The following is a 23,611-nucleotide window of genomic DNA, read 5'->3' as shown; positions in this document are numbered from 1 at the left end:
GGACACTTGTAGGAATCGAATGGCATAGAAAGAATTTTTGGAAAAACTTGAACGTAGGGAGCAGGCCCATTCAAACTTTGATGTCATAACCATTTTTCATGAAAAATTTAAAACTAGAAAAAATATTTCCACAATTATATAAGGCGTTGGGCATCACATCTGGGAACGGGATCGATAAGTGGACATTTATAGGAACCGAATGGCATAGAAAGAATTTTTGGAAAAACTTGAACGTGGGGGGTAGGTCCATTCAAACATTAATGTCATGAAAAATTTTAAATTATAAAAAAAATTGCCACAATTATACAAGGCGTCGGGCATCATATCTGAGAACGGGCACGATAATTGGACACTCATAGAAATCGAATGGCATATAAATAATATTTGGAAAAACTTGAACGTAGAGAGTAGTCCCATTCAAGCTTTGATGTCATAACCATTTTTCATGAAAAATTTTAAATTGAAAAAAAATCATGACATCAAAGTTTTAATGGACTTATCCCCTACGTTTAAGTTTTTCCAAAAATTGTTTATATGCTATTCTATTCCTAAGACTGTCCACTTATCATTCGTGTTTCCAGATATGATGCCCATTGCCTTATATAATTTTTGGCAATTTTTTTCCTAAATTAAATTTTTTAATGAAAAGTGGTTTTGACTTCAACAAAGTTTTAATGGACCCCTACGCTTGTTTTTCCAAAAATTGTTTATATGGTACGTATTTCTTGACATAATTTTTGTAAATGCAATTAAAAAATATTATTTGTCATTGTTTGTTAATTTTTTAGTTTATTTTAAGAATTTTTGTCACCACTGGGGTTTGTTACAAACCAACAAACTTTTACAATAACAAATATACAGAGTATTATATTCACCACACAATAAAGTTGTTGTGTAAACAACAACAACATACCTATAAACGGTTGTCTCCGTTTTGTTATCTTTACATCCAGGTTGTTTTGTTTACAGTTAACTGGAATTAATAGAAACCAAACGTAAACAGCTGATTATACGTATGTTGTTCATATTGTACACAACATGGTGTAATGATATACAAGGTGACATTAATCAAACAGCTGATTATTTTTTTGCTCGAGTTTGTTTACAACTTCAATCTTGTCAAAATTTTTTTTTGCTGTAGTTTGTATACATTATGTCAGTTGTTTTTGACACTATAAAAGTTATTTGTTTTTGTATTGTTGTATTTGTTGCCGTAACGCATACACCTTATAATCATTACGCCATGGTACACAACTACTTTATATGTTGTGTGGTGAATATAACTCTCAGTATATTTGTTATTGTAAAAGTTAGTTTGTTTTAACCACAGATTATTACAGATAAGAGACCATTGACAGCTGTCAAACAAGTAATTTCGAACCGTATGGTTTTGTTTACATTTTTTTTTTTAAAATTTTTTCCAATTCCGCCATTAAGGCAGATCTTAGAGCGGGAGAAAAAATAAAATAAAGTAAAAAATCGATGAGTGTGTAAGACGAGATATAGAAAGATAAATTTATATGTTTATCCCTCTTTTAAATCTACCGTGGTTTATTATACATTTTCTCAAGGCGTATTTAACTAGGTGGCAGCAGTGGCGAATTGAAATAAATACAGGCGAATTCACTAATTTTTTATATATAGAGTTTGACATACGGGCGTACGGGCGAATATTTTTTATATATGTAGTTTGACATTTGTGCGTACTATTTCTATAATCAGCTGTGCTGCCGATGGCACCTTATTAAATGCACCTTGCATTTTCTTTTGTTAATTATTAAAAACAGCTGATTCGGGTCTATGTTAGTCTATGGTTTTAACCAAAGTAAATTAATAAAGTAGACTCAGTAGAACAGCTGACTATTTTTTTTACTTTGGTCTGAACTGTCATTTCACTTGTGGTTGTTGTGGCGAAAAATACAACAAGCCCAAAAGCAAAAACAACAACAGGCAACTTTGACAGCTCAGACCTTAAACCAAAAACAAAACTGCTTGTGGTTTTTGTAAATGTTGTAGTACAGTCGCTACTTTATTAATTTACTTTGGTTTTAACAATCCGCAGTGCAGAAAAAATTCTGTTTATTTATTAATCGGCGTGAACAAAACAACCTGGAAGTAAAAGAATTCAAACCGGAAACAGATGATAATACGTATGTTGTTGTTGTACACAACAACTTTATTTGTTGTGTGGTGAATATAAAACTCTGTATATTTGTTATTGTTAAAGTTTGTTGGTTTTTAACAAACCGCAGTGGTTACAAAAATTCTGTATATTTGTTATTGTAAAAGTTTGTTGGTTTGAAAGTTTTTAACAAACCGCAACATAACCTTAAAATAAACTAAAAAAACAAACAATGACAAATAAAAATTTTTAAATGCATTTACAAAAATTATATCAAGACTAGGGTTTTTAATTTCCCGACCTTTTTTGATTCCCGGGAATCGGGAATTTTTTTTCTACATTCCCGGGTACCCGGCTATTCCCGAAATATATAATGCTACTGTAAATTAGGAATATTATATCCAAATTTCATATAAAAACTTAGTGTTATAATTATTAAATATCAGATCTTCGAATTAATTAATAAAATTTGAGCTTAATTCACTAAAATCTTAATCCGTAATTAAAAATTGTCAGCCTTTCATTCCATAAATCCCTTCCTAATATTTAATTTTTTAGATTCATTCCAAAGCCTTTGTTTAAACTGAATTAATTTTAAAGTAAAAACATTAATTAATTTTAAAGTAAAGTAATAACAGAATTTATTCAAACTTCGAATGATTAAATTTTTGTTAAATCAAATCATTTCCAATATTAATTGAAAAAATTGTCTTAAACCTTTTTGTACTAGATTTTAATTGAAGAAAAATTTAATCATTTAATAAATTTTTGAAGCTATTTTGTTATGGATTTGAAGAACAAATTTAAAAAAATTAGAATGATTCAATAAGAAATAAATTCTATTGGTCAATTCACAAGGTCTCTTATCAGTCATATTGTCATAATGTCCTAATATTTCACGACTCGGCAGCTCGGCTTAACCGACTCTCAGGCATTCGGCGCAGATCTCTGCTGGTTGGCTACGATAACACAATAAACATAGCATACAAAGTAGTATTATTTTAGTACATTTTTTGCTTCAAAAACAATAAAAACCATTGTGAAATATTAGGACATTACGACAATATGACATGATAAGAGACCTTGTGAATTGACCATATAAATAAATAATAATAATAAATAATAATAAGCGGTCTATTATTGCCAAGATATAAGCAAAAGACTTTTCACTGTTTTTTGGTGAAAAAACAGAGTTCTAATTTATTTTCTATGTATTTTCGTCAGTTTTTAATTCCCGGGATTCCCGACTAAAAATCCCGGGAATCGGGTAGTGAAAAATTTTCAAAATTCCCGGGAAATTTGTACCGGGAATTCCCGGGATAAAAACCCTAATCAAGACATACGTACCACATCGTTAAATAAGAATGTAAATAGGATGTTCATGAGTAGATTTTAGGGCTATGGAAATATTAATTTAGAAAAAAATTGCCAAATTTATATAAGACAATGGGCATCATACCGGGAAACAGAAACGGGATATAGACTGTCGTAGGAATCGAATGCCATTAACTATTTGAAAAACGTTTAATTAGGGGATAGTTCCATTCAAACTTTGATGTCATAACCATTTTTCATGAAAAATTTTAAATTAGAAAAAAAATTACCACAATTATACAAGGCGTTGGGCATCATATCTGGGAACGGGCACGATAAGTGGACACCTGTAGGAATCTAATGGCATACAGAGAATGTTTGGAAAAACTTGAACTTGGGGGGTAGGTCCATTCAAACATTGATGTCATGAACAAATTTTTCATGAAAAATTTAAAATTAGAAAATATATTGCCATAATTATACAAGTCATATCTGGGAACGGGCACGATAAGCGGACACTCATAGCAATCTAATGGCATACAAAGAATGTTTGGAAACTTTGATGTCATAAACATTTTTCATAAAAAATTTTAAATTAGAAAAAAAATGTCCACAATTATACAAGGCGTTGGGCATCATATCTGGGAAGGGGCACGATAAGTGGACACCCGTAGGAATCTAATGGCATACAGAGAATGTTTGGAAAAACTTGAACTTGGGGGGTAGGTCCACTCAAACTTCAATGTCATAAACATTTTTCATAAAAAATTTTAAATTAAAAAAAAAAATTGCCACAATTATACAAGACGTTGGGCATCACATCTGGGAACGGGCACGATAAGTGGACACCCGTAAGAATACAGAGAATGTTTGGAAAAACTTGAACTTGGGGGGTAGGTCCATTCAAACATTGATGTCATAAACATTTTTCATAAAAAATTTTAAATTAGAAAATAAATTGCCACAATTATACAAGGAGTTGGGCATCATATCTGGGAACGGGCATGATAAGTGGACTCCCGTAGGAATCTAATGGCATACAGAGAATGTTTGGAAAAACTTGAACTTGGGGGGTAGGTCCATTCAAACATTGATGTCATAAACATTTTTCATAAAAATTTAAAATTAGACATTATATTGCCACAATTATACAAGGCGTTGGGCATCATATCTGGGAACGGGCACGATAAGTGGACACTCATAGGAATCGAATAGCATAGAAAGAATGTTTAGAAAAACTTGATCGTAGGGAGTAGGTCCATTCAAACTTTGATGTCATAAACACATTTCATAAGAAATTTAAAATTAGACATTATATTGCCACAATTATACAAGGCGTTGGGCATCATATCTGGGAACGGGCACGATAAGTGGACACTCATAGGAATCGAATAGCATAGAAAGAATGTTTAGAAAAACTTGATCGTAGGGAGTAGGTCCATTCAAACTTTGATGTCATAAACATATTTCATAAGAAATTTAAAATTAGAAAAAAAATTGCCACAATTATACGAGGCGTTGGGCATCATATCTGGGAACGGGCCCGATAAGTGGACACTCGTAGGAATCGAATGGCATATAAAGAATGTTTGGAACAACTTGAACGTGGGGGGTAGGTCCATTCAAACTTTGATGTCATAAACATTTTTCATAAAAAATTTTAAATTAGAAAATAAATTGCCACAATTATACAAGGCGTTGGGCATCATATATGGGAACGGGCACGATAAGTGGACACTTGTAGGAATCGAATGGCATAATAACTTCTGTTGCATTCATTTATTAATTTGATTAATTCATGTATTAAAATTCAATCTTTTAAGAAAAATTATCAATGTGTGTTTTACAAGAAACATGAAGATAGAGATGTACAATCAAGTAAGTATTCAGATTAATAGTAATCATATGTAAGTACTTGGTACATTATACATATCAAATGTATAATGTACCACGTTGGAAAAACGTAAACGTAGGGGGATGGCAAAATTGGTACAATTTTACTTTTTTTTGGTACAATTTGATCTTAAAAAGAACAATGGTGCACCAATGACTCATTTGATACAATTTGAAAATAAAATTTTTAAAATTATACTTATCAGTTTTTGAAATAAAGAAGAAATAGCGGCATTTGACTAGTCTTGTCACACTCGTAATTTTAAGTGTTTTTCAAACCAAAAAGTATATAAACAAGTTTAAGCCAATATTATTGCCATTTTTCTGCTGTGGCTAAAAAATGTTAGATGGGTGACAAAAATTTTTCATAAAAATTTTCATGAAAAATGGTTATGACATCAAAGTTTGAATGGGCCTACTCCCTACGTTCAAGTTTTTCCAAAAATTCTTTCTATGCCATTCGATTCCTACAAGTGTCCACTTATCGTTCCCGTTCCCAGATATGATGCCCAACGCCTTGTATAATTGTGGCAATTTTTTTTCTAATTTAAAATTTTTCATGAAAAATGGTTATGACATCAAAGTTTGAATGGGCCTACTCTCTACGTTCAAGTTTTTCGAAAAATTATTTCTATGCCATTCGATTCCTACAAGTGTCCACTTATCGTTCCCGTTCCCAGATATGATGCCCAACGCCTTGTATAATTGTGGCAATTTTTTTTCTAATTTAAAATTTTTCATGAAAAATGGTTATGACATCAAAGTTTGAATGAGCCTACTCCCTACGTTCAAGTTTTTCCAAAAATTCTTTCTATGCCATTCGGTTCTTACAAGTGTCGACTTATCGATCCCGTTCCCAGATGTGACTCAACGCCTTATATAATTGTGGAAATATTTTTTCTAATTTTAAATTTTTCATTAAAAATGGTTATGACATCAAAGTTTGAATGGGCCTGCTCCCTACGTTCAAGTTTTTCCAAACATTCTTTATATGCCATTCGATTCCTATGGGTGTCCACTGATCGTGCCTGTTCCCAGATATGATGCCGAACGCCTTGTATAATTGTGGCAATTTTTTTTTCTAATTTAAAATTTTTTATGAAAAATGGTTATGACATCAAAGTTTAAATGGGCCTACTCCCTACGTTCAAGTTTTTTCAAACATTCTTTATATGCCATTCGATTTCTATGGGTGTCCACTGATCGTGCCTGTTCCCAGATATGATGCCCAACGCCTTGTATAATTGTGGCAATTTTTTTTCTAATTTTAAATTTTTCATGAAAAATGGTTATGACATCAAAGTTTGAATGGGCCTGCTCCCTACGTTCAAGTTTTTCCAAACATTCTTTATATGCCATTCGATTCCTGTGGGTGTCCACTGATCGTTCCTGTTACCAGATATGATGCTCAACGCCTTATATAATTGTGGCAATTTTTTTTTCTAATTTAAAATTTTTTATGAAAATGGGTTATGAGATCAAAGTTTGAATGGGCTACGTTCAAGTTTTTCCAAACATTTTTTATATGCCATTCGATTCCTATGGGTGTCCACTAATCGTGCCTGTTCCCAGATGTGATGCCCAAGGCTTTATATAATTGTGGCAATATTTTTTCCAATTTAAAAAATGTTTGCATGGCATCAAAGTTTGAATGGGCCTAACCCCTACGTTTAAGTTTTTCTAAAATAAGTTAGTATGCCATTCGATTGCTATGGGTGTCCACTTATCAATTCTGTTTCCCGATATGATGCCCATCGTCTTGTATAAATTTGGCAATTTTTTTTGTGTATATATCAAAGTTATTAAACATTTTTTTTTATTATTTTATTTTAAGGTTATGTTGCGGTTTGTTCTTATGTAACAAACTTCATTTTGACATTTTAACAAAGTATTACAATAACAAATTTTATTTTTTATATTCACCACAACAAAACAAATAAAAACATCTACAGCAAAAAAAACTATCAGCTGTTTCCGGTTTGTTTTCTCCAGGTTGTTTTGTTCACGGGCGTAAATAAAAACATCTATAGCAAGAAAAATCCGTCAGCTGTTTCCGATTTTGTTTTCTACGGTTTGTTTTGTTCACGGGCGTCTTGCAGTTACTTGTACAAAATTGATCAGATCTGAGCAATTTGTTTAAATCGTAATTAAATATGAACTTTAACCTTTTTCGGTTTGCCATGTCTCGATTCAGTTTCCTAAATCTGTCTAAAATGAGCACAAATATTTTATTTAAAAATCTGATAGAAAATAAAAAGAAAATATTCATTCAAAATAATTTATTAAGTCGCAGGCATGTAATATGTTGTGATGCATTGTTTATTACTTATTCCGTTAGTTTATTTGGTTTGTTTAAAAGTGTTGATGAGGATGAAACACCAGAGAATAAACTAATCACTACCATCAAACGATCCATTTTGTGTATTCAGCGGGAACAATACGACAGAGCTGAACAAATGTTACATTTGGCTTTAAAAATGTCGCAAGATTTACAAAGTAAGGAAGGCATTACTTATGTTTATGACATAATGGCAAATTTAGCTATGGAAAGAGAACAATTCAAAAAAGCGGAAAAGTTATTTGCTGAAGTTATGCGCAGATTGTTAGGAGATGGTCTACCTGATAACAACCCTAAGGTAAAACAAGTAAGAAAGTATACACTGAGTAAACAAGAAAAAAATTGATCTTTTATAATTTTAATAATTTGTTTTTTCTTGATTTCCGTAAGGGCCTTATGTGGGAGCGTTTTTTATTTTTCCAAAACTCTGTAACTTCAGAAACGATTGAAATATTTTAACATTTTTTAATGTTTTAATTTTGTGGAACAAATCAAGGTTCCAGTAACAGTATATATTTTCATAATTTTTATACCCCTCACCTTCGTGAGAAGGGTACTTATAAGTACCTCATTCCGTTTGTAATTTCTACATTTTTCATTTCCGACACTATAAAGTATATATATTCTGGATCCTTATAGATAGCGGAGTCGACTAAGCCATGTCCCTCTGTCTGTTGAAATCAACTTTCCGAAGCCCGCAATAACTTACATACACTATTCATACTTCAATATCTCCAGAATTCTTCCGGCTCGGTAGATATTTAAAATCGAGAAAATCGGTCCATAAATGGCTGAGATATAAGAAAAACCCAGGACAACCTCGATTTTTTTAACTATTTTTATACCCATCACCATGAGTGGCAATGGTATATATAAGTTTGTCATTCCGTTTGTAATTTCTACATTTTTCATTTGCGACCCACAAAGTATATATATTCTGGATCGTTATAGATAGCGGAGTCGATATAGCCATATCCATCTGTGTGTTGAAATAAACTTTCCGAAGCCTAAATATAAAAAAACAAAAAAAATTTGCAGCTTCAAGACTAAAAACTGGCAACTCTCTTTATTTTGATTTTCTTGCGAATACAATAAAGCAAGTTGTTTTATTTTTGTTTTTTCTTTACCCATTTACAAACTACAGTTTGAGTTGAAAAGAAACCAACCAATTGTAGAAGGGAATGTAAGAAAAGATAAACTCACTGTTTATTGTTGGTGTTTTGTTTAAGGTTTTTTTTTTTTTTTTACAAATAAAGCTTGAGTGTCTGTAATTCTTATTCACTCTAGTGTTTTATTTGTATACAGTGTTGCCAACGATTGTATATAAAAAGGCGCACAAAAAATTAAAAAACGGGTAAAAAAGCGTATTTTTTGAGCTTAAAAAGGGTAAAAAGGCACTACCGTTTTTTTTTAGTAAGAAAAATCGTTTATAAAACTTTTACTTTTTATTATTCTTTATTTGATAAGTAAATATTATGGTTAAACTAATAAAATATAGTTACAAAACAAAAGAAAACAATTCATATTATATAGTATAGTTTATAAAATTAAGATTTATAATTAAAAAAAATTTAAGTACATTGATATACGATCCTTATACAAAATTCCTTATTAAAAAAGTTTTAAATAATGTTACTTAAATCTTCGACAAATAGTATATATATTTTTGAAGCTTAGGTTTATTGCAAATGTTTAAAATACTGTATTCAAATATGGAATTTTTTTAAGATATCGGAAAAGTAACATTATTTACCCAATTTTACAACTTTCAATCGATTTCCGGCACGTGTTCTAGTTATCCGATTGCACTTAAATTTTGCAGTAGTTAGTTTTAGGTACTAATGAACAAAATAAGACCCATCCAAAGCAAATCTATTTTTTAAGGGCATGTCTAATGTACATTTATTATATGCATATTTTTTATTATTTTGCAAACGATGTTGGTTTTCATTTCTTCTTTGTATCACATTTTAAAGTACCGTTGGTTTTTCTGAAGATACCACACAGTATTTCTTTAAATTTTTTTTAGTAAGCTACCATATCGTGTTGTAAATTTTACACTTAAAAAAAATTGAGACATTTTTCTTTGTAGTTTCAATATAAAAGCTATTAAAAATCAAAAAAGCACTGAAAGCACTGTAATGAAATTTGAAAAGCACCATAATAGTGCCTTCCCGTAAAAAGGCACTATAAGAAAAAATTTACGCGTATGACGTTTCATAAAGCACCATAAATAGCGCGAAAAGCACTAAGTTGGCAACACTGTTTGTATATCTTTAGTTTTTCTAAAGCAGTGATCAAGGCGTATTTAACAAGGTGACAGCAGTGGCGAATTGAAATAAATACAGGCGAATTCACTTATTTTTTATATATAGAGTTTGACATACGGACGTACGGGCGAATATTTTTTATATATGTAGTTTGACATTTGTGCGAGCTATTTCTATAATCAGCTGTGCTGCCGATGGCACCTTATTAAATGCACCTTGGCAGTGATCAAAGTAAATTAATAAAGTAGCGACAGTACTACAACAAATACAACATTTACAAAAACCACAAGCAATTTTGTTTTTGGTTTAAGGTCTGAGCTGTCAAAGTTGCCTGTTGTTGTTTTTGCTTTTGGGCTTGTTGTATTTTTCGCCACAACAACCACAAGTGAATTGACAGTTCAGACCAAAGTAAAAAAAATAGTCAGCTGTTCTACTGAGTCTACTTTATTAATTTACTTTGGCAGTGATGTTCATCCCAAGGCGAATTCATATAAGGTGACCTCATCCCTACAACAAGTACAACAATACAAAAACAACATACATTTTGTTTTTGCTTTCTTGCCCAATCTGTCAAAAAAACAGCTGTGTATAAAGCAAGGCGAATTTAATAATAAACTGGAATTTAACAACAACCCAGTGAAAGATTTATATTTATTTATTGTTTTATTTCTTGTGGAGAATGGTAATATTATCGATGAAGAGTTCAAACGCGTGGTGAAATTTAATATTAAACAGCGGAAACAAAGTGTTTGGAACAAATACGGGAGTGTGGCGAGAGATTTACTCGGCAAATTTCACTCCACTTCTTCCGACTTAGTTCATCTTTAGGTACGCTGAACAAAGTTCCACTTCCCTTTGGATATTTAAATTTACAATAAGTGCACACACTGTAACGAACCACCACTACGGGTCCTACCCTTCTGGATACTGCGCTACCTAATAGTCCGGCCGTGCTCAGGGAAAATGGGATGGTTCTTGTTGCCAGAATGGTAGACTCCGATTCGCAACATAAGATTTTAAAATATAGGTAGCTAATATTGTCAAAATTATTACCATATAAACAAAAATAAAACGGAAATTAATAAAAAAATGAAATATGGCGATGTCAATAACCTGTTAGAGAAGAAAACGGTGTTACATTCTTCTCAGTTTTCTATACCCTCCCTACCTTGCTACCTTTATCCCATAATCTCCGATAGCCCTTTTGCCTAATGCCTAAATTTACATTAACATTTCGTGGAATAAAAGAAAATATTTAATTACACATCTTTAATGTAAATACAAATTTATTTAACAACAATATTCGTTAAAAGCAATACAGTTTTAATATTTGTTTCGGATGTCATTATTTAATTTAATAACAAAAAAAATAAACTTTTCAACAACAAAAATTAAAAGAAAAACTTAATTTCAAATACCAAAATGTTCAATATTATAAGGGTTAAAAGTTAATATGTATGTTTAAAGAGTTAATTCATATAATGACCAAATTTGAAAATGTTTAAAAGAAAAAAAAAAAAAAATTATAAATTTTTAATGAAATTTATTTAAAATTCAAACCTGATCATTATAAGACAATATTTAAGGTTTTATTTTATGCAAAAATTAAGGTAGTTATTTTAAAATGTCATTATGATAGTGTATGTAACTAAACTTTTAAAATTTAATATAAGTGAAAATTCTTTACTCTTTTTTTTTTATTTTATATATAGTCAATATTTAAACTCACCGGATATCCCTCGTTGTATTCAGGCCTGATGACACGAGACTCCTTTTCTCTAAATTTTTAAAAAAAATTTGCACTTAAATTTTGCTTAGTTAAAAGTTAGTTATTCTGTTAGTGTATTTATGTAATGTTAATGTGTAAAATTGACTTTGTTATTGAAATTAAATTTGAAATTCAAAGAAAAATTTGACAGAATTTAACAATTATAAAAAAAATATTTAGAACAAAAAAACAAAATTATGATATTAGATTTTATAAAAAAAAATTAGATAAAGAAAAGATAAAAGTTTGTTAAAGTTAGTTATAGTCAGTGAGTAGATCAAAGTTATGTGGTTGGCAAAAATTGGTATAGTTGGTTTATATATATGGGGCATTTCATGTCAAGTGAACCAACTTTTGAAATCGATGTCTTCCGATCGGGATGAAATTTGCACCAAGGTTAGCTCTATTGGATAGTAACTCAGACACAATTTTTCAACAACATCGGTCGAGAACTCTCTGAGTTATAGGGGGTAAAATTTTGACAATTTGGTCAAACAGGGGTTTTTTCTTATCCATGTAACTTATTACCTATTGTTCTTAGCAAAATGTGTCCCAAATAGTATAGATAGCTATTTCTTCGATCTTTCGAAAAAAAATATTTAAAAAAAAAAATAAAAAATTTTTAATATTTTTTTTCCGAAATCAAAAACTTTTTTGACTTTTTTTTTTTTTCTTAAAATAAAGTTTAGATATTTTCCTTGAACACCTACTTGGTCGCTTAGTGGGATGCGAGTGGGATATCTATCAAAATAAATATTTTGTAACTCAAAACATAAAATTTTTGACTTTTTTTGCAAAATCAAAAACTTTGTTGACTTTTTTTTTTCAAAATGGACCCTTTTTTAATCTTTTTTTTTAGGTCAAACAAAAGCTTAGATATTATCCTTGAAGACCCTTTTGGTCGCTTAGTGGGATGCGAGTGGGATATCTATCAAAATAAATATTTTTTAACTCAAGACTTACAATTTTTGACTTTTTTTTTTTTGCAAATACGATTTTTTTTCCAAATGGGCCTTTTTTTTAAATTTTTTTTTTGTAGTCAAAAGAAAGCTTAGGTCCATTCCTTTAAGATATTTTTAGTCCCTTAGTGGGATGCGAGTGGGATATCTATCAAAATAAATATTTTGTAACGCAAGACATACAATTTTTTAATTTTTTTTTTGCAAAATCAAAATTTTTTTCCAATATGGGCCCTTTTTTAATTTTTTTTTTTGCTCAAAAGAAAGCCTAGGTCCATTCCTTTAAGATATTTTTAGTCCCTTAGTGGGATGCGAGTGGGATATCTATCAAAATAAATATTTTGTAACAATTTTTTAATTTTTTTTTGCAAAATCGAAATTTTTTTCCAATATGGGACTTTTTTTTAAAAATTTTTTTTTGCTCAAAAGAAAGCTTAGGTCTTTTCCTTTAAGACCTATTTTGTCACTTAGGAAGATGTGAGTAGGATATCTATTAAAATAAAAATGTTGTAACTCAAGACATTCAATTATTGACTTTTTTTTTGCAAATTCGAATTTTTTTTCAAAATGGGCCCTTTTTTAAAAATTTTTTTTTAGTCAAAAGAAAGCTTAGGTCCATTCCTTTAAGATATTTTAGGTCCCTTAGTGGGATACGAGTGGGATATCTATCAAAATAAATATTTTGTAACTCAAGATATACAATTTTTGATTTTTTGGCAAAATCAAAAACTTTTTTGACTTTTTTTTAAAATGGGCCCTTTTTGTAATTTTTTTTTTGCTATAAAGAAAGCTTAGGCCTATTCCTTTAAGATGGTTTTGATCGCTTAGTGGGATGCGAGTGGGATATATATCAAAATAAATGTTTTGTAACTCAAGACATACAATTTTTGTGTTAAAACATTTATTTTGATAGATATCCCACTCGCATCCCACTAAGGGACTAAAAATATCTTAAAGGAATGGACCTAGGCTTTCTTTTGAGCAAAAAAAAAAATTAAAAAAGGGCCCATATTGGAAAAAAATTTTGATTTTGCAAAAAAAAATTAAAAAATTGTATGTCTTGCGTTACAAAATATTTATTTTGATAGATATCCCACTCGCATCCCACTAAGGGACTAAAAATATCTTAAAGGAATGGACCTAAGCTTTCTTTTGACTACAAAAAAAAATTTTAAAAAAAGGGCCCATTTGGAAAAAAAATCGTATTTGCAAAAAAAAAAGTCAAAAATTGTAAGTCTTGAGTTAAAAAATATTTATTTTGATAGATATCCCACTCGCATCCCACTAAGCGACCAAAAGGGTCTTCAAGGATAATATCTAAGCTTTTGTTTGACCTAAAAAAAAGATTAAAAAAGGGTCCATTTTGAAAAAAAAAGTCAACAAAGTTTTTGATTTTGCAAAAAAAGTCAAAAATTTTATGTTTTGAGTTACAAAATATTTATTTTGATAGATATCCCACTCGCATCCCACTAAGCGACCAAGTAGGTGTTCAAGGAAAATATCTAAACTTTGTTTTAAGAAAAAAAAAAAAAAAAAAAAAAAAAAAAAGGACGTATTTTAAAAAAAAGTCAAACAAGTTTTTGATTTCGGAAAAAAAATATTAAAAATTTTTTATTTTTTTTTTTAAATATTTTTTTTCGAAAGATCGAAGAAATAGCTATCTATACTATTTGGGACACATTTTGCTAAGAACAATAGGTAATAAGTTACATGGATAAGAAAAAACCCCTGTTTGACCAAATTGTCAAAATTTTACCCCCTATAACTCAGAGAGTTCTCGACCGATGTTGTTGAAAAATTGTGTCTGAGTTACTATCCAATAGAGCTAACCTTGGTGCAAATTTCATCCCGATCGGAAGACATCGATTTCAAAAGTTGGTTCACTTGACATGAAATGCCCCATATTTGAAATGTTTATTTTGATGTAGTTTTATATTTATGCATAAATATGCATATGAATGATGAATGGCCGGTAACGCAAGTCCATACAATAATTGTCAAATTTTGGGTGTCAAGAATTGATTAACAGGCAAGTAAAATATATTTCCCAGTAACATTTAATGTTCACGATCAGTTGGGGAAAATGATTAAATTATGTTTCTAGCTTGATCTGCTGAAAATATTGTCGTGGCTGTGGACAAGCCCTTAATTTTCCTTAAACAATCTAAAAAAAAATATCCGTTTGGAAATAAGAATTTTGGAAATAATCTAACAAAAACTATGTTCTCACCTTTTTTATATATTGTAAAAATTTTGACAGTTTGGGCAAAACAGCTGATGATCAGCTGGGCTAATGAGGTCGGTCACCTTATATGAATTCGCCTTGAATATGTACATTTGTTACGCTCTTTTAAAGAGCGTAATAAATGTCTCATTTTTTCAGAAATTCAAAAAGCATTGTTGTTGGTTGGTTTTTGGATGAAGCATAGCAAACACACGCGTTTCAATTACAATTGAACACAAAAAAACAAAGTTAAAAATAAATAAAAAATTTGAGAGTATTTCGGCCGTATAATGTATATTCTTTCATTTCCTTAAAATTTAAATTATATTCATTTAATAAATTGGTTTTATTTGACAAAAATTCTAAATTTAAACTTTCTTCATTTTGTTATTATTTTAAGTGTTTGACATTATGTTTGCTGGGTAGCTCTCTCACCAAATATCTTCATTTTTATTTTTGAACATCACTGTTCTAAAGCCTTTTGGGAAAAGGTTTCCTGATGATCTGGCCTAAGCAACCAGTGAAATGCGCATAGGAACTAGCTTATCCCCCAACAATAAATTTCAGTGAATTTATCAATTATTGGGAATTCAGCACACTAATTCTTAACAAAAAAATTAATTTTGTATTATCGTATAACTTTTTGAAAAAAACGTTTTAATTTATTTAAAAAAATTGAGTCGAAAGCAGTGGTTCGATATTTCTGTATGATGTAGTGCTTGAAATTCTACATCGATTAGTGTAAAAATTTCCTAAGTCATGGAGGAAATTTTTCATGTTATTGCCATTTTTAGCTCCAAAATTTGTTTTAATATTTTGTTGTACTTTTTACGAAGTAATTAGTAAACAATAAACCACCAATCTTTATGTTTGTGGTCGCTAGTTCTAAAGTGTTTTTTAAGCTGGAACTTGAAATTATAAAAAATTAAAAAAAATTTAATTTTAATCAAACAAAATTTTAATAAAAAAAACTTTGGAAAATTATTTTGGGCGAAGGACGAAGCGCATTATGGACGTCCAATTTTGGGCCATTTTGGCATTGATTTGATGGTATGTTACGAATAACACGAACAATATTGGCCTCCAAGGCGGCAATTGTTGCAGAGTTATCAGCATAAAACAGTTACTTCAAGTGGCCCTAGATGAAATTATCGAAAATGGCAAATCGCTCGTCCTTGGAGGCCAATTTCTCGAAATCAAGTTATGGCCAAATTTTGATTTCAATAAATCGACGGTTGCGGTCGCCGTATGTCACGTAGCGCCTTCTGTTTAAAACACGGCGGCATGAAATAACCCCCCACGAAATAATCCCCCAAAAATAAAATGAAATAACCCCCCAAAAATTAGTACAGAGAGCAACAACAACGATTTTTGGGGGGTTATTTCATTTTTTGGGGTATTTCATATTTTAAAATGGGGGAAAAAATCATTATGAAATAAGTCCCCAATATAAATTTTGGGGGATAATTTCATTTTTTAATATATAAAGCAAACTTAAAATCTGTAAATTATGTAATTATGTCCCGATATATTAACAACTTGTATTTACCATTCACAAAAAAAAGATGAAGTGATAATTTCGCAGAGTTAAGATCGTGATAATTTCACAATGCAAAGAAAGTTTTAAAGAATAAAAATTAATTTTGAAATTATAACTGGGTAAAGAATGACTTTTTTTGGTTCAGAATGTCAAAAAGTCGGTATAGAATAGTACCAACAAATAAGAGTACAGGAATAAAACTTGCAAGGCAAGAGTAAGTGTGATAACAGCTGGTAACTGCTTAATTGCTTGTTATTTGTTAAGGGCTCTTAATATGATTAAGGATGAATGCGAAGATCTTGGAGACATATTAAGGGCCATACCTCTGCAATGAGCTTAACAAGATTTGAGTTATATGTTAGTATGTAAAAAAATATTGTTCTTTTTATCTCTAAATTTCTAATGGTGTTTGAAAATACTTTCCGAAGAAGCAATTCAATTTATTTCCTCATATTTAAATAAATAAAAATTAAAAAGATTTTTTTTCATAGGAAATTTGTATATTTAGTGTGCTTTAACTTTTTAATAAGAGCTATAAGGTTTAACTTGAAACAAGTTTAGTTGAAATATTGATTTGTAAATTACTGTAATGTTTTGGCGCTTGACCGCAGTCGAAAAATTGTGTAAAAAATAACAAATCGCGCGAAAACAAATCTCATTAAACCCAAATATATTTCGTATTCAAATATAGTTTTTATTTTATCCAAAAGACTTAAAAGAGATTTCAACACAAAATGACAAAGCTACAAGAATTGTTTTTATTCTGTGCAAACATCTCAAAATATGCAGTTAATACGATATGAAGCTAATGGCAGATGCTATTTCAAATGCCTCCCAAATTTGCAACTGTCCATATTGTAGGATTACAGTTCAGGAAACTATACAAGTATAAACAAAAATTTTTATTTTGCCAAAAGAAAATACAAACGGTCTGCTATTAAGTTATATTGTCATAATGTCCTAATCTATTATGATAGTTTAAACAAATTGTTGTTGTGCTTCAAACAAAAAATTGTTATTTTATTTTAAAACAATAAAAATAGTTCAAAAAGTCTTATTAGTTTAAAAACTAATAAGTTTGAAAAACAAAAAAAATGTGTTTAAACTATCGGACATTATGACAATATGAATAGCAGACCGTTTGCATCCCCCAATTGTTTTTGATAACCTTCACAGTGTTTGGGAACTTATTTCATTTTAAAAATTGGGGTTCTATTTCATATGAAATAAGACCCCAATAATGGGGTGTTATTTCATTTCTGTTTGGGGTATTATTACATTTCGTTGGGGTCTTATTTCATTTTCAAAATTGAGGTTTTATTGCATATGAAATAAGGCCCAAATTTTGGGGGGTTATTTCATTTTATTTTTGGGGTGTTATTTCGTGGGGGGTTATTTCATGCCGCCTGAAAACACATCTCGCCCAGCTAAATGTAATTCATATTTTGATGCAAAAATTATTGATCATGGTACAGTAACGATCTCCATTGACCGCGAAGAAATAAGGCCCAATGATGCCACCAGCAGGGAAACTGCACCAAACGATGTATGTGATGAAGTTTGTAGAATTTGTTGTGGATTGGTCTTATTCCATATGCTGCAATTTTGTTTATTAACAAATCCATTAAGCCAAAAATTAACCTCAGCTGTGAAGGCGATTTTGCGATAAAACAGTATAAGTTGCGAGTAATGTTAATTAAACAACTGAGTTGTTTGGTTGGTTTTTAAAAACTGACTTTATTTTTAAATCTTAAAAATAACTTAAAGCTAAGAATTGCAGCTAATCTGCAATTCAGCATAATCTTATGTCTACATTATGATATGTATATGAATGTGTATGAAAAGCATTCCCACAGCACTGATATTGCGACTATCCACAATAACAAAACTATCAGGTTGCTCTGACATACAAACAAATAACAAAGTGTATGGTTGTATATATACAACCAGACAGTCTGTATATTTGGTTATATCCCAGTATGCAAAATGATTCGAAGTTATGTCGAAAATGAATCATTTTTTCGTAAAATTTTATCGATATCGACTTCGATATAATGTCGAGAATGTGCGTGTTTTCCTAAGTAGAGTGCAGAGCGATAAAGAGTCGAAAATTATTTATTATTCTGATTCTAATTTTTATCGATATACTATACCTTTTTCGGTATTAAAAATGTTCTAAATTGATTCGATTTCGATTAAATATATGAACAATTTCGTATATATAATGCATATTCAATACCTTTATTATTATCCAATAATGTTGCGTGAGATGTGTTTTCATTTTCAAAATTTTATTTTCTCACAAATTGACAAAAGAATAATATGTATGTATATGAATTTGTCAATTTGTGCAAAAATAAAATTTGACATTAAAAAAAACTCGAACATTATTCGCAATTTCTATAAAATATTAAAATACGATATTCTAAAAAATGTAGATTGGATAGAGCATCATAATAAATTGATATTTTCGATTTTAATTCGAAATAAGTTCGATTAAAAGAACTGACTCGAAATGTTGCATACTGGGATGTAACTCCTCTACCCTTTGTTAAAAATTCTCCAGAATTTAATTGTTTATTCTTCTATTTCATATTTTTTTTTTCAATTTCTTTTATTTTAGGAGAGGGTTCATTTATATTAATTTTTACTTGATTCTTCTTTCGAAAACAAATTAGTACAATAATTATAATAATTATAATTATCATTGAAAAACTATTCCATAGCTTATATTTTTATGTAACTTCAATTCTTTTATTTCTTTTATATTTTGATAATTATTTTCTTATGGTATATTCTGAAACGATATATTGAAATCTTCTGTAAAGGCATTTATATGTGTTTCATAGTTAAATTTGTCAAAGGTCATTTAATTTTTGTTAAGATATACATAATTATCAAACAAAAATGTCGTTGCTGAACCAATACTATTTAGTAATCCTCTCTTTTTCCTGTGGGTGGAGTTTCGCGGGTAATTGATTTAATTTTAGTTTTTAGTCTTTATATTTGACTTTCGATAAGACCATTTGGGGGTATATGTATATTTGTTATTTTTAATTATATATCTTCTATTATTTTATAATATTGATTAGTGTCTATTAAGTGAAGTACAGTAATGGTTTGATTAATTATTTCCACTGGTTTAATTCTAATTATCTCAAATTCTTTGTTCTGATGAAGTGTGTTCACTTGAAGTGTACCTTTAGTCGTTGGGATGATTGTCAGGACAATTATTATCCATATGAATTTCTGAAAATTCAAAAATTTAAAAGGTCTTTTAATATTGGAAACATGGACATTTTCCAATTTTTGTTTTCTGAACTTTGGTTGTTCTCTATGTCGAACACTTCTATAATTTTTAATGTATCCCTCTGGTCTATGTTCTATATAATTTTCGCGGTTCTTATTTTGCTTTTCCAATGACCTACATTTCATAGCTTCAATGCGCTTTTTTATAGTATTGTGATCAACATGATGTTGTTCAACTTCGAAAGGAGTACATTTAATTGTATAATGGAAAGTATTGTTGTAAAATTTAATGGTTTTAGCCATTTGGGTAATTATTGGCACGTTTTCTTCGAGGTTTAAGACTCTAATTTTTTCGGAAATTGTATTGTTCAATCTTTCAATATCCGAGTTGCTCTATGGCTATTGGGCTTTGTGGCATGAAACTCTATGTTTTCTTCACTTAAAAATCTGCGAACATTTACGGTATTAAATTCATTATCAAAAACAAACTTATCTATTTTTCCTTTTATTGCTAAAAATTCTCTTAATTTCTGAATAACAGATTGATTATTTCTATCAGGAAGGTGAAAGTGTATCGCATACTTGGAGAATTTATCTATAAAGATTATGAACGATTGTCGACTATTAACATATGTATCTACATGAATTATCTTATTTGTGGAAGATGGAGTTTCAGTATGATGAAATTTGGGTTTAATCGGATTTCTGTCATATTTTGCAGATGAACAAAAATCACAATTATTTACAATCCTATTGTTTCGGCGTATATCTGTTCCAAATCAATAAAAATAAAAACACAAGAATTATTAAATGGTTAAAAATTCAAAATAAAAGAGCAGAATCTCTTTCCTTTATTAAAAATCAAATTTTACCTTTTTTCAATATATAAAGCACGAAGTGCAATAAAAGGCTTCCAAAATACGAATGATGCATAAACTTATTTCTAAGTAGTTAGTGACAAACAAAGTTTAAATACCGTTAACGGTTTACTCGTTGAAAATAGTTTTCCAACAATGATGTAAACCAGGGGTGCCCACAAGTTCCTTATGGAAGAGTAAACACCAATACAGTTAAAGAAAAGCTACTTTTTATTCAATATTTGTTGTTGCTAAAACCAATTCATACAAAGAAAAAAGAAAAAAAAACTCACTTTCAACACACACATTTTTAAAATATCATACGATAAACAAAAACAAAATCTACATGGATGATCGCAGTCGTCAATGTTTACCAGCAAGCATACGAAAGTGTTGTTGCTTTCAACATGCGTGTATTCAGTGAAGAACGACAAAAAAAATAATAAGACAAAGTTGTTTGTGTATTTTGTATTGCTAATGCTGAGTGCTCTAGTGAGTATACAAAACACACAGCCTATAGCTAAGAGCAATTACAATAACAAAAGAGTACCAAGAGTATAGGGCTTGGGCATGACTGATGTAAACTAAAGTAGTAAACCACTAGGATTTACACTTAGCAAAAAAATACCGAAAATAATAGATTTGTACTTAAACATTGCCGGCCACCTTGCAACACATAAGAGTGTTGTAATTAAATAATAACTAATTTGAGCCATTAAGGACTCCTGTTGAAATAAATTCGACGATTGAGCCATTAAGGACTCCTGTGGACTGTAATAAATGAATATATAATTTTTTTTTTCAAATAAATGTGAGTCATTAAGGACTCCTGTTGTTTTATTAAATTTTGAGCCATTAAGGACTCCTGTTGCGATCAAAGAGATCGTTACTTAAATTAATATGGGGATAATCCTGAAATAATCCATCCAAAAATGGTGTATTGAGCAAGTGGAAGCCCAGGGCTCGTATGTATCTTCCCTTTTAAAATAAGTGGAGCAACTTCAGGTCCCAAAACTAACGCTACATTACCCGAGTGATTAAAAGTTGGATCCGCTAACTGAAACCCTAGGAACGGTTCCAATATCGAGTCCGGGACTGATACAGGGGGAGTCTTGATGCGGTTCATTTTCTGAACTTTAGCCGTTATATTGAGGCTTTGAGTTGAGTCATGAAGTGACTCGATTTTCACCCTACAGTACTCGTTCTTATCAATTTTAATCACGAGCAAGTGAAGTTTGGCTATCATTTCAGCACATATGTAACTGTTTTGACAACATAAGTCCAAAACAGAACGTAAGACAACTTTAGATTTTTCCAAACATAGCATGACTTGCAAAGTCGGCGAAAATGAAACTGCCTGACGTATTGGGACCTGATTTAAATTGGAAATCGGTCGCTTTTGAGTCTTCGAGGTGGTATGAGTATGGAGTAAAGAATTATGATTTTTTTTGCAATATTTGCAGGAGGCAATACTCTTGCAATTTTGACTGGTATGTCCGCTTGACAAACAGCGAGAGCAAAGTCTATGCAACGCTACAGTGCGTAGCTTGCGTTCCATACTCATATCCCTGAATTTGTAGCAAAATCGAAGAGGATGGTTCTTATTACAAACGGGACATTTACGACTCGCACGATTATGCAAAGAACACTGACCGGTCGAATTCGAGCCCGAAGATTCCACATGTTCAATAGTAGGATGGGTTGGCGGTGGAACTATGGATGGTTCCATTTTTACTGTTATAGTTGGCGTATTGCTAACAATAACAGGTGCGACGGTTGTCTCCGAAATGGACGGAGCTGGCAAAGGCTTTATATTATCTAGGGTTTCCAACTTTATTGAATCGATGTTAGGAACCGATGCGGTATTGGCGACATCCATCGCATCATCGTAGTCCAAAAGACCATCATCAAACAAATCGGTAGCAACATCCATAGTTGTGGTAGCAGCGTCCATTTTCTAGTAAAAGGTTAGTAAAAGTAAATTGATATAAAGTGATAAGTGAATTAAGCATACAAAACAACAAGTATAGTTATAGGTAGATAAACGACACCATTTGATGTGCGAACATCCGCGGCGAGAACGCGACCATCAGTACCAGTATAAACATTCGCAACAATACCTAACTTCCTCGCAGTTGCCGGTAATTGTTCATTTCTGATTACGACTAGATCATTTATAGCAATATCTTTTTGTGGATCTTGCCACTTATATCCTTTATGCAAATTCACTAAATATTCTTCTTTCCATCTTTTACAAAATTGATGAATGAATGCATGAATATGTTTACGATAACGATTTCTGTCAAAATTATCTTCCTCGGAAAGGGTGACCGTTGTTGAAAAAACATTAACAGACTTTTTTTTCGAAACATCAATAGGTCCCGTCAGAACCCAACCAAATATAGTCTTCTGAGCCATTAAATTTCCAATTATATTCTTCTGAACTTCGCCAAGTATCAGATGCGGGTATAAATCAGCTCCTAGTAGAATATCAAATTTACTATCTGATAAAATTTACTATCTGCTAATTGCAAATTAGGTAATTCACTTCTTATATCCGAAGGACAATTAAAAGATGGCAAATTACCAGATATTGAAGGTAAAACGATAACAGAAGTCTCCAAATCAATACTTTTATCTAAAGGAGAACCAACACGAATAGTACAAATCTTTCTCGAAGTTGTAGAAGCTTCCTCATGAACACCGGAAATCGTTACATTCGTAGAATGTGACGGAAGTCGCAGTTGATTTCGCAAATGTTTCGAAATGAAAGATGCTTCTGAAGCTGGGTCGATTAAGGCCCTTGCCGAATACGTGGTATCATTGCAAATAATGGAGACCATAGCAGTTCCCAATAACACAGACGAATTCTGTGATATATGAAAGACTTGGCGATTCACATTAGATAGAGCGGCGGCAGAAGTAGTTGACCCCTGTGATGTCAATTCAGTCGATCGAACAACTGGTATCGATGTAGTATTATTAGCTGGGAACGATGGTGCAGAATTATTAGCTGGGGACGATGGTGCAGAATTATTAGCTGCCGACGCACAGAGGGGCCAAACATACTAATTTTG

At 30.8% G+C, this 23,611-nt stretch overlaps 1 protein-coding gene across 3 annotated transcripts in view; it reads left to right on the top strand.

The window, feature by feature from the left end:
- Positions 1-7,408: 7,408 nt before the first annotated feature.
- Ttc19 (tetratricopeptide repeat domain 19) overlaps positions 7,409-23,611 on the top strand; it is a 155,028-nt gene continuing 138,825 nt past the window's right edge. Inside the window, exon 1 of one of the 3 annotated variants that reach the window (XM_065499647.1) lies at positions 7,409-7,974. In XM_065499647.1, the coding sequence (XP_065355719.1) occupies positions 7,483-7,974 (492 nt within the window). In that variant the 5' untranslated portion in view covers positions 7,409-7,482. The remainder of the gene's footprint in view (positions 7,975-23,611) is intronic. The other 2 variants (XM_065499645.1, XM_065499646.1) reach the window with 2 other exon arrangements.

The sequence above is a fragment of the Calliphora vicina genome, chromosome 2 (assembly GCF_958450345.1).
Source record: "Calliphora vicina chromosome 2, idCalVici1.1, whole genome shotgun sequence".
Classification (NCBI taxonomy): domain Eukaryota; kingdom Metazoa; phylum Arthropoda; class Insecta; order Diptera; family Calliphoridae; genus Calliphora; species Calliphora vicina.
This window is presented reverse-complemented; position numbering and strand designations above follow the sequence as displayed.